General features: G+C 41.2%; 1 protein-coding gene across 2 annotated transcripts in view; it reads right to left on the reverse strand.

Annotated features, from left to right (window-relative positions):
- Nucleotides 1-12,500, reverse strand: part of taok3a (TAO kinase 3a) — a 129,284-nt gene that overhangs the window by 47,904 nt on the left and 68,880 nt on the right. For both annotated transcript variants that reach the window (XM_017711188.2, XM_017711187.2), the window contains exons 5-10: nucleotides 12,232-12,333; nucleotides 11,978-12,023; nucleotides 8,552-8,648; nucleotides 7,079-7,192; nucleotides 6,227-6,318; nucleotides 587-680 (exon numbers count right to left, since the gene is read on the reverse strand). In XM_017711188.2, the coding sequence (XP_017566677.1) occupies nucleotides 587-680; nucleotides 6,227-6,318; nucleotides 7,079-7,192; nucleotides 8,552-8,648; nucleotides 11,978-12,023; nucleotides 12,232-12,333 (545 nt within the window). The remainder of the gene's footprint in view (nucleotides 1-586; nucleotides 681-6,226; nucleotides 6,319-7,078; nucleotides 7,193-8,551; nucleotides 8,649-11,977; nucleotides 12,024-12,231; nucleotides 12,334-12,500) is intronic.

A 12,500-nucleotide genomic window follows, 5' to 3' on the forward strand; every position in this document is an offset into this window, starting at 1 on the left:
TGGATGCTTAAAATTTTCACACAGTACTGTATAAATAAAAATTGTGCACTAAAAACTGCAGGAAAATTGTTTTTTTGTTTTTTTTTAGCCAGGAACAGTGCTCGTAAAAATAAACAATATAAACAGAATGTTAAATAAGCCAGAGTAAGCCAAACAGACTGATTTTCATCTGTGGTCCTTTCATCTGTTGGCCAGATGTTAAGAGACATCTTTGAATAACTTCTATTAAAAATCTAACATTAACACTTAGCATGAACGTCTAAAAACTCCACATACTCAGTAACAAAATGCATGTCTAGTAAAATTCATAAACAAACCTGCATAAAATAAACAGCACACACAAGCATTTTCACTTATACAATTAACCAAAACATGTCATTTCACCTGGGCTTTCCAAGTTTTTGCATATTACTGTATTTTGTCAGCATTTTAAAAAAGGAATAACTCACCTGAGGCCTGATTTACCTGTACCTAAAATCACTGTAACGTACAGCCTCTCGTAGCTTTGTTGTATAACAGACCGTGTATATTATCAAGCACAGAAACAAGTAAACAAGCGAGCCTCTGTGTTTGTGTGGGCACTCACCACTCATTGGACTGCAGTGTGGGGGAATCGTTCTGAGCAATGTGATATAAGGCACTCATAGCATTCATGTTGAAGAGAGGAGGCTTGCGCTCGGCTGTACGGAAAACAATAACAGAAAAACAGGATCACCGCAGTGAGATAACAGCATTTATAGTAACTGAAAGTTTTCTGCCTCATCATTTGATTACAATGTTTCAAAAAGAAGTCACTCTGGATGCTAATTTTAAAGCTCTGGTCTCCAATCTGAACATATCTAACACATACATATAAACACTAAGGCTGTAACGAACATGCAACAATGTTAGACAAATTCAATGATTAAAATACTCAAAAATAAATTAATCAGAAAAACCAACATTTATAATTTTTGGAAAAGCCACACATTTCAGTGGGGAGATGAGCCTTTGTATAGACGACAGTGACAGTATTTTCCAGCTATACAGTAAGATATAAAACTCTCATCACCCTGCTGGTCAAAGTACACTGTATGGAAAAAAGTTCTGGGCCACCTACAGGAGCTTTTATGACGACCTGTTCTATTCCACAGACATCAATATGTAGTTGGCACCCCCTTTGCAGCTATAACAGCTTTTGTCAGGTCAGACACTGATGCTGGGTGAGAGGGCCTGGCTCACAATCTCCATTCTAGTTCATTCCAAAGGTGTTCGAAGGGGTTGAGGTCAGGGCTCTGTGAGGGCCAGTCAAGTTCTTCCACACTAAACTCACCCAGCTATGACTTTATGCGCCTTGCTTTGTGCACTGGGGCTCAGTCATGCTGGAACAGCAAACTGTTCCCACAAAGTTGGAAGCATAGCAACCCCATATCATTATCCCTCCTCCACCAAATTTTACAGCTGGTTCAACACAGGCAGGCAGGTAATGTTCTACTGACATTCACCAAACCCAGACTTGTCCATCAGGCTGACAGATAGAGAAGCATGATTCATCTCTCCACTGGGGAAAAAAGAAGTTTGGGACTTGTTCACATGGCATCCTATTATAGTACCATGCTTAAATTCAGTGAGCCCTTTAGAACAACTCATTCTCTCACAAATGTTTGTGAAGGCAGACTGCATGGCTAGGTATTGATCTTATGTACCTGTAGCAATAGAACCGAATCATCTAAATCCAAAGATTAAGAAGTGTCCCAATACTTTTGCCACAGTGTGATTTATGTTTCTTTGAATTTAAGTAACTTGAATATGTTTTTCCAATGTTTAGTGCACAAATTATATTTATTTGTTGAGTTTTACACATTGAAGGAAACAAAAATGAAATAAAACATCAAACATGTGCCATAACCTTTACACAGGCCTATTTTTTCCTACATATTTTGGCAAATAAACAGTAAGTGTGCATTAAAATGTACAGAAGTGTGTCCTCTGTAGAGGATGCGATCACTTCTTATCACTTATCAAAATCAACAAAGGTGACCAGAGGTGCACACAAATCTATGTCCACATTTGAGGCGACTGTATCGATTTAAACTCCAAGCGAAGTCGCTTAAATTCTCTCAGGTGTATTCATTTCCAAAATTAAATGAGACTGTGTTAGTTAGTTAGGAACTTTTTCAGACTGCAGACATCACTGTGGCAGAGTTTAGCAGCAGCTCTGGTTTTAAGTGGTTTCGAATGGCTTAAAAATCTCCATCACCACTTCACTGACAAACGTGTGGTCAATTTTTAAGATGATGGCCAAAAAGACGTCTCTGCTTTCTGGCATCGCTTATCACTGGCACATTTAGACAGCACCAGCAACCAGTGTTGCCAAGTGGGGCAGGATTCCCAGAATTCGCATTATTTTCATAGCTACCTGCTATGAAAGCAAACTACTACGTGTAACAGTGATGCTTTTTTCATTACCTTGTAGTATTGAATTTAAGTTTCTCTATGTACGTTTACGGGATTTGGAGACCTCTCTGGTGGAAATGTGGAAATACAGGGAACATGTAGAAAAACATTTTGTGACCAGTCGTGCCTCAGACCCCTTCCCCGAGGGGATGAATCTGATGATTGCGAGCACATTGAAAGAGAACTCAAAGAGAACTCTGTCAAAACTTGGCGAAGGACTTGTCTTCTGAGGATGTGAGTGAATGATCTATTATGGTCAACACATCTTCATCAGTGCAAAGTTGGTTTTGCAGTTGAGACCTGAACACTGAGCTGGACCTTCTTTCTGAGCCTGTGCATGTGATGCTAATACAAAAAGACGTATACTGTGGTCTGAAAACTCCAACAAACTTCAACCTGATACTTTTTTAATGTACTATTTCAGGATTTACAGGGCAACTCGCAGCAGCACACAAAAACCCTATTGTAAAATTCAACTAAAGTACAGCATTTAAAAGCATAAATTAAAAGAAAATAGAATTTATGTAATAGTGCAAACACAAATTAACAACATTACCATCAACAATGATAATAATTACGACCCAATTACAAAAAACACTGAGAAATCTAAATAAAAACAAAACGCAATGATGTGCAAACCATTTGAACCCTATATTTCATTGAAAATGCTTTAAAGTCAACACATCAAATGTTGAAACTGAGAAATTGTAACTGTTTTTTGAAAAACATCTGCCCATTTTGAATTTGATGCCAAAACATTCTGACCATAGCTTTTGCAGGCATCATGTTTGTGACCACAACATGGTTTGTGCACAAGCCATCTTGTGGGCACAAAATCATACCTTAGGAGGCGATGGTTGTTATTATGTGATCCCAGTGTCTAATGTTTCTGCACAAGCTTTATGTACAGACCTTTCCGCATCTGAAACCATGAGAATAATAACACAGATGATCATAAGTGATACTTTTTTTTTTTTTGATCCCACAACCGGGGAAATTCCACCTCCGCCTTTAACCCATCCGTGAAGTGAAACACCACATACACACCAGTGAACACACACACTAGGGGGCAGTGAGCACACTTGCCCGGAGCGGTGGGCAGCCCTATCCACAGCGCCCGGGGAGCAGTTGGGGGTTAGGTGTCTTGCTCAAGGACACCTCAGTCATGGACTGTCGGCTCTGGGGATCGAACCGGTAACCTTCCGGTCACAGGGCCAGATCCCTAACCTCCAGCCCACGACTGCCCCAAAGATGGTCATCAGGTGATCATCATCTTCATATAAGTGAAGATGACTGGCCATTGCCTATAGTCAAATATCTTGGGTCAAATAGAGCTGCCTGTTACAATCCAAATGCTGACAGCTCCTGGATTGTTGGCCGGCAGTATACCTTTAAAGTACCGATTCCAACTATAGGGTGTATCCAAATTTAACTATAGCACATGATTATCGGGATAAAACTAGCTGGAATTATGGATTAGCAGATCCTATTCCTGTGAGGGCTTCCCCAGGCTGGGTATGTATTAACAAGCCTTGTTATATAGAAGACGTTATTCTGGGAACTGTACATGTTCTGCTTCAATCTCTACCTTCTCTATGAATGGCACATTTTGGTGTAAACATGTTACCTCCACAAATACCGACCCATGCGGTGTTTGGGTGAGTGAACCTTTCTTTGGGGTTTTATTGGGTTTGTGGAAATGAGGCTTATCCATCTGCTTCATGGTGCAGTTCCTGTTACATGGCTGTAGTCATGCCTCCTATTACAGTTCATACTGATCCATGGGCCACATTACAATCATTACAATGGACCAAATGAAAAGAGAGCTTGGTGTTACCCTAGGCCGTATACAGACAAGGAATGGTCATGTTATAAAGGACCCCTGGTCTAGTACAGCGCAGACAGTATTATGGGGACTATTTCCATTTGGAGGTATTGTAGATGCCTTGCAGAAGATAAATTATTTGGCTTATTCCACACAGAAACTAGCTAATGAGACTAGTGAGGCTCTCCGCCTAGTAAATGATGAACTCTGTGCTTTGCGGGAAGTAGTGCTGGAAAATAGGAAGGTATTAGACCTGCTGGCTTTAGAAAAAGGAGGGGTATGTCACACTCTTAACACCTCCTGCTGTATCTACGTCCCAGATAACTGAAAATACATATCAGATCTACATAAACTCATTCCAATTCCTGCTCCTGAAGGAGCTTTCGACAAGGCCTTTAACTGGGTTGGCAACGTTTTTGGAGAAGTGTTTTCTGGGATCTTACAGAAACTGCTCCATTTTATACTACCCTTTATAGCGCCAGTGATAATTGCTATTGTGATCTATGTGTGCCTCAAAGTTCTTTGGTGCGTAACGACTAAACTACGTCAGCAGACGTTCCTTATAACCTGGAACTACTTAATTTCTCCAAATTTGCCTGTATGCGGACTAAAGCGAAGAGACCCGTCTTTAGGACGTGAAGAATGAGGGAAATACTGGCCATATTTCTCTGGAAGTGAAAAGCATTAGATTGATTAAGCTTACGAGAACATGAATTTATTTATTTAGAACAGTCTTCGGTCTATTCTTGTTTATCCCTATATGGTCGTGTTTGTCACACCTGTTACTTGTCCTGTATGAGCTGGGTCTAATCTTGGCATCAGTCCAGCTATATAACTGTGTCAGCCCTATGTCTTATGGGCTGGCTAGGTGTCTGGTCATCTGGATTTCCGAGGTTTTGAAATTCTACACCAGCAACATGTTCCAAAAAAGTTGGGGCAGGGCAATAAAAGGCTGGTAAAAGTGTGCAATATTTTAAATAAATAATAAAAAAAAAACATGGTGGTTAACTGGCAACAAATCAATATAAATGATTGGGTATAAAAAAGCATCCCAGAGAGTCTATCAGAAGTAAAGATGAGGAGGGGTTCACCTCCCTGTGAAAGACTGCACCATCAAATAGTGCAACAACTCAAGAATAACGTTTCTCAACATAAAATAGCAAAGAGAATTTTCTTTACCATCGTCTGTGGTACATAATAACATTAAAAGATTCAGAGAATCTGGAGAAATCTCTGTATGTAAGGGATGAGGCCAAAAAAAACAGTACTTGCTAGCTATGATCTTTTTCACGGAAGGCCTTGTTTATTTCAGCGAGACAATGCCAAACCGCATTCTGCACGTATTACACACCACTGCTGCGTATTAAAAGAGTCCGGGCACTAAACTGGCCTGTCTCCAGTCCAGACCTGTCACCACTGATAACATTTGGCATGAAATGAAAAATATGACAAGAGAGACCCCGAATAGTTGAGCAGCTGAAATCCTATGTTAAGCGAAAATGGAAAACCAATGTCCTTCAAAGCTACAGCAGTGTCTCCTCAGTTCCCAAATGCTTACAGAGTGTTGTTATAAGAAGAGGAGATGAAACACAGTAGTAAACAGGCCGCTGTCCCAACTTTTTTGCAACGTCTTGTTGGCATCAAATTTAAAAAGGGCATGTATTTTCCACAAAACAAAAAAAATTCTCAGTTTCAACATTTGATTTGATGTCTTTGTACTATTTTCAATGAAACATAGGGATTAAATGATTTGCACATCATTTTTTTTTTTTATTTTATTTACAGCGTCCCAACTTTTTTGGAAACTTCTTGTGGAAGAAGATGATTATTGGTCTATATATTCTTATAGAACACTCAGATATTCGAGATGGCAATCGATAGAACACCAGAAAATGAAAACATTCGAAAGTTGCAACCCTAACACACACACACACACACACACACACACACACACTCTCTGCTCACCCAGCTCAATGCAGGTAATCCCCAGAGACCAGATGTCCACCTTTCCTTCATACTGGCCCTCATCCATGGCTAAAATCACCTCTGGAGCCATCCTGTTTCACAGATACAGACAGTAAAACACAGGCTAAATTTGGTCACTGTCTGGGCTCTGTCGCGTCCTCATGGTAATAGACACTGTGACCGCTATACAGTCTGCTAGCTGCTGGAATTCTGGTTATAGACTGTTTTATGACAACATTAACTGGAGATCCTTGTTTTGACCATTTCTACCTCTGTTCCTCACTCTGAGTACACAGCATTCAGTCCAGTGTACATCATTACATGTGCTTATTACAAAAAATGTTCAATTTTTGCCCAAATTCCTCTTTTTTATTTCTGTACAATTTAATCAGTAAGTGCTGATGATAGGAACCAGACGTCTGAAGAGTTCAATGCCGCTAAACGTTCCCTCACAGAAAGTTATTACATAATATGGTTATAAATATGAGACTGACATTGTTTTAATGATTTAGTGTGAAGACTTTGGCCTAAAATACATTGTAGAGAGGTACATGCAGGCCATTTCAAGGGATGGCAAATAAATCTTTATATTTTTTCGGACAAAAAAAATTTCTCTTTCAAAATTATGGTACGACAGAGTCTCAGAATAGAGGCAGTGTATTCATAACCATTAAACTCTTCAGACGTCTGGTTCCTATCACCACTACAGTGAACAATTCTGACTCTCAGTTACTTTAGAACAGAGTATTTTACGTCAAACCACTCTGAATGACTTCATTCACATCTTAACCATTTACTTATATAGTCTTGAAAAATTGGTGGAATTTCCCTTTAAATACAAGCAGTACTGACCAGTAAGGGGTCCCAACAAAAGAGTTGGCAGGAGAGCTCATGGAGGCGGAGCCAAAGTCAGCCAGTTTGACCTGACCAGGCTCAGTAAGGAGGATGTTGCCTGCTTTAACATCTCTGAGAGAGAGAGAGAGAGAGACACAGAGAGAGAGAGAGAGAGAGACACAGAGAGAGAGAGAGAGAGAGACACAGAGAGAGAGAGACACAGAGAGAGAGAGAGAGAGAGAGAGAAAGAGAGAGGGAGAGAGAGAGGGAGAGAGGGAGAGAGAGAGAGAGAGAGAGAGAGAGAGAGAGAGAGAGAGAGAGAGAGACACAGAGAGAGAGAGAGAGAGAGAGAGACACAGAGAGAGAGAGACACAGAGAGAGAGAGAGAGAGAGAGAGAAAGAGAGAGGGAGAGAGAGAGGGAGAGAGAGAGAGAGGGAGAGAGGGAGAGAGGGAGAGAGAGAGGGAGAGAGGGAGAGAGAGAGGGAGAGAGAGAGAGAGAGAGAGAGAGAGAGAGAGAGAGAGAGAGAGAGAGAGAGAGAGAGAGAGAGAGAGAGAAGAGAGAGGAGAGAGAGAGAGAGAGAGAAGAGAGAGGAGAGAGAGAGATCGAGAGAGAGAGAGAGACACACACAGAGAGAGATCGAGAGAGAGAGAGCGAGAGAGATAGAGAGAGAGAGAGAGAGAGAGAGAGAGAAAGACAGTTAGAGAGAGGCATACAGAGAGAGAGAGAGAGAGAGAGAGAGAGAGAGAGATTGAGAGAGAGAGAGAGAGAGAGAGAGAGAGAGAGAGAGAGAGAGAGAGAGAGAGAGAGGGAGAGAGAAGAGAGAGAGAGAAGAGAGAGGGAGAGAGAAGAGAGAGAGAGAAGAGAGAGGAGAGAGAGAGAGAGAGAGAGAGAGAGAGAGAGAGAGAGAGAGAGGGAGAGAGAGAGAGAGAGAGAGAGAGAGAGAGAGAGGGAGAGAGAGAGAGAGAGAGAGAGAGAGAGAGAGAGAGAGAAGAGAAGAGAGAGAGAGAGAGAGAGAATGAATTTCATTTCTATGTTTCTCTACATAGATCTATTTATCTGTGTACGTTTAAACAAGATAGCCATAAAAATATTAGGCTACCATAAATAAAAGCTATTAGTTGCCAATTATCATTAATATTAACGTTTCTGTTCAAAGCACTCTTATCAGTCATAAAACCCACAGAGTTCCTCATTCCACTCGCAGAATTAGCAGCAATAAAACTACAAAACAGCTTCACTGGCATTCATAAAATCTCTGTATTGTGTGGTCATTAATCAGGTAGGCAGTAGAAACAACAAGTGACAAGTTATCTGACCCTCAAAGTTTTCGCTTAATATACTGTTATCCAAACTGTCTATTATTATTATTAATATTATTATTAATAATTATTCACTGGCAAGATATTAATAGACTTGTGAACCCATAGAGGGAGTTTAAAGGCTTTACTTGAAAAGAAAAAAAGAAAAAAAGGTAGAGGTAGAGACTCACCTGTGGATCATGTTGTGGGAATGCAGGTAAGCCAGTCCTAGCAAGGCACCGTGGGTAATGGCAGCAATTTCAACCTCTTGGAGCGGTTTCTTATGAACTTCACAAACAGAACGATAATCAAAAGTAAACGACATGAGAAGCTGCGACTGAACAATGAACGTGCCAGGTTGGTGTACTGTGTGTGTGTGTGTGTGTGTGTGTGTGTGTGTGTGTGTGTGTGTTATGTTAAGTGATACTGTTTTGATCCCACAACCGGGGAAATTCCACCTCCGCATCCATAACCCATCCGTGAAGTGAGACACCACAAACACACTAGTGAACACACACACTAGGGGGCAGTGAGCACACTTGCCCGGAGCGGTGGGCAGCCCTATCCACGGCGCCCGGGGAGCAGCTGGGGGTTAGGTGTCTTAAGGTGAGGACACCTCAGTCATGGACTGGATCACAGGGCCAGCTCCCTAACCTCCAGCCCACAAGTGCCCCCTCAAACTGCCCCCTGTGTGTGTGTGTGTGTGTGTGTGTGTGTGTGTGTGTGTGTGTGTGTGTGCGCTGGTTTCACTGGACTACGTTTGTGTTTGGTGGAAAACGTTGAGTTTGTCATCTAAATCAAGAAAAGGTAAAGCTACTATCTTTTATTAAAGAAAAGGGTTAAGTGAGGGAACAGTCAGATAAGTGGGCTACAATTAGGCCCAATCCTGTTTCTTCTTTTCACCCCTACCCCTTGTTTTCAAGTGTCACCCTAATCCCTTGGAACGGAGTTGGAACTGAGATACAAGGGGCAGTGGCTGAAATCCTGCCGTACGTAATGGGACCCTCAAGCAGTTTAATTATATTCACACACACACACACACACACACACACACACACACACACACACACACACACACACACACACACTAGTGCTAGTGCTTGTCCCTCAGGTTTGCGGGAGTTGGGGGTGGGGGTGCTGGAGCCTATCCCAGCGGTCATTGGGTGGAGGGTGGGACACACCCTGGACAGGTCGCCAGTCCATCGCAGGGCAACATTTAAAAAAGTTACATTTAGGGAATCATATATTTTCAAGGTGGGGGGGGGGGGCAATTATTTATTATCACCCACCTCTAATTATTTGGTAATACAAAGCTGAAATCAGATATTCACCACTGTCACTGTCACCACTGTCCCATTCCACCTTAAATGGTGCAGCAGTTACATTCTGGCCCTTCAGGTGTCAGAACCGCTGGTCTATTTAAGGTGGAAAGGGAAAGCCAGCTAGCTAGCCACCGAGACATTAGCATGTTATTAGAAATTTTTTTATGGTTGTTATGAAGAAAACGATCATAATACATTGAAACGACCTTAAACTAAGATACTTTTGTGGGTTTCTTTGGTCGCTCTCGCAGTCATTTTTCCGGTTTTTCTTATTTTTCTGGTAATACTCCGTTTGGAGTCTCTGAAAAACCTCCGTTTGGAGGCCATGCAGCCCCAACACTTCGCCCTACACCTCTATCTCAACAAAAACTGGGACACCCTGCACCTAGACATGAACACGCTAAACAGAGGGCTAAGGGCTAAGTGGTAGGGACAAGGGGTGAAATGGGATTGAGCCTTATCTGACTGTCCCCTCACTTAGCCCTTTATTTACCACTAGCCACCCTTTAACTGCTGCTGCACTCAGCACTTTAACTTAAGACACCCACTTTGCACATTGTAAAGTTTACAGGTATGACTGTGTGTGTGTGTGTGTGTGTGTGTGTGTGTGTGTGTGTGTGTGTGTGTGTGTGTGTGAGAGAGTGACTACATGTAAACATCTGTCTGATACTGTGCACTGTAAACTGCTGTAATCCAAGCCAAATTCCTCGTATGTGTAAGCAAACCTGGCCAATAAAGCTTGATTCTGAATCCGATTCTGATCCTTTTCCTCATAACAATCATGAATAAATTGCTAGTAGTTAGTTGTCTCGGTAGCTAGCTAGATAAATTTCCCAGAAATTGGCAAATATCTGACTTCACATCACCTAAGAATTAGGGGTGGACAATAATAAATAATCGGCCCCCCCTTTATTTGAGGGTCCCATGTCATAGGGGGAAATTTCAGCCACTATCCCTTGTAACTCAGTTCCAAAGGGCAAGGTGGCACTCAAAAACAAAAGGTTGGGTAAAAAAACAGAAATGGGAATGGGCCAAAATCTGCACCTACCCCTAAACCTAATCCTCACAGTAATTGTGCTGATAATCAATCAGGTACCACCAGAACATCTGTTAATAATGTGTAGATCATGCATAGGCGACCAAGAATCTAAAGTACAAGCTCATATTTCTACAGCGTTGGGTAGAGAGCGAGGACAGTGATACAAATGTTGGGGATGGTTAAGATGGGGATGGCACTTTATTCCCATGCAGCTCTCTAGCTGTGATACTTCGTATCAGCCTCTATAAGACTTTCTATGAATGTCACATTTGTAAACATCTATTAATACATTCATAACATGCTCTAATGCATTCATAAGGCATCATAAACATGGCTATAAATATAGAAATTCATTACTTGTGATAGCCATGCTTACTATGCATTATGAATTGTTAACATAATGCATTATATGTACTGTTCATAACAAATTATAAGAGCTCATAAGTCGTATTTGTCCACTCTAAGTAAAGTGAAGCGTACAGGACTAAAGCCTCCTCCAGGGTTAAGACTGAGGCTTCAGGTTGAAGTATTTACTGAAGGATTTACTGAAACACTAAAACACAATAAAGCTCATTACAGGCTTCAAATGTCAGAGTTTAAACTAGAGCTGCCGTCAGTGTTTCACCCAATGTGGGAAAGTTAATGTTCACCACTGTGAATGTGCACCACCGTTAGCCTGGCACTGACTTAACACTGCATATCCAATAGAACGCCAGCAGAGATTAGAATTACCCTACTGTAGGGATGTTACAGAGTGAAGGGTTCTAGTGCTTGATGTTAGAACCAGTGAGGGAACAAATTACAATGACAGCGCTCTACTATCTCCCCTCTCCCTCTCCAGGCCTTCACTCCACAGTGACTTTAAGCTCAAAAAAATTACTGGAAATCTCAGTAAATAAACTTTGTCTTTACACTCTCCAAGCTGGGACTGACTTCTTTGGCACTGAAAGTATAACATGTTATTAATACTACTTATAACGCATTATATTAAACATTTCATAATGTATAATAAACATGGCTATAAAGTGTAATTCAGTGTAATTCACTCAAATATTTATAACCATGTTTATAATGCCTTACGAAATACATTATAACATGTTATAAATGTGTTTATAGATGCTTACAAATCTGATATTCATAGAAAGTGTTACCCTTTGTCCTATATGTATAAAATTTTGCAAGATATATCTTATATAAAGTTATAAAGGTGTAGCAGAGTAATGTATGTGTGTGCAATGCTGCACATGTGCACTCACCTTCTAACAAATCAGAGGCGGAGCCTAAACAGTATTCCATGACCAGCTGAAAGAGAAGCGAAGGACGGAGGTCAACTGCAGCTTTTAAAGTGACCATATCCTACATTTCTACTGTATTGTTGTTCTGTATTTTTATCAACTTATTCACTTATGACATTTGTGAGACTTTCTAAAAAACTCAGTTGTGCCCCACTGGCCATTCAGAACAGTCAGTCCTCGTTTCTCTCTGAACGAGCCGCATTAGAGATACACACCCAGGCAGTGTTGTCCTTCAGGTAGCAGCCTTTGTACTCGATGGTGTTTGGGTGTCTCAGCTGTTCCAAAAACTTAACCTCCTTAATGATGTCCTGCCACTTCTGCAAACAGACACAACACAGACCAGCATGAACAGCACTTACAAACACACAGCTGGACGGATAATTACAGGCAAATCTGACCCTCCTGCTTTCTACTCAACTACATGCTTTAATGAGCGATAAAAGTTGGCAGGCGCCAATTAGCATAAGCTCATTTGCATAATGGT

Source organism: Pygocentrus nattereri, chromosome 20 (genome assembly GCF_015220715.1).
Source record: "Pygocentrus nattereri isolate fPygNat1 chromosome 20, fPygNat1.pri, whole genome shotgun sequence".
Lineage (NCBI taxonomy): Eukaryota > Metazoa > Chordata > Actinopteri > Characiformes > Serrasalmidae > Pygocentrus > Pygocentrus nattereri.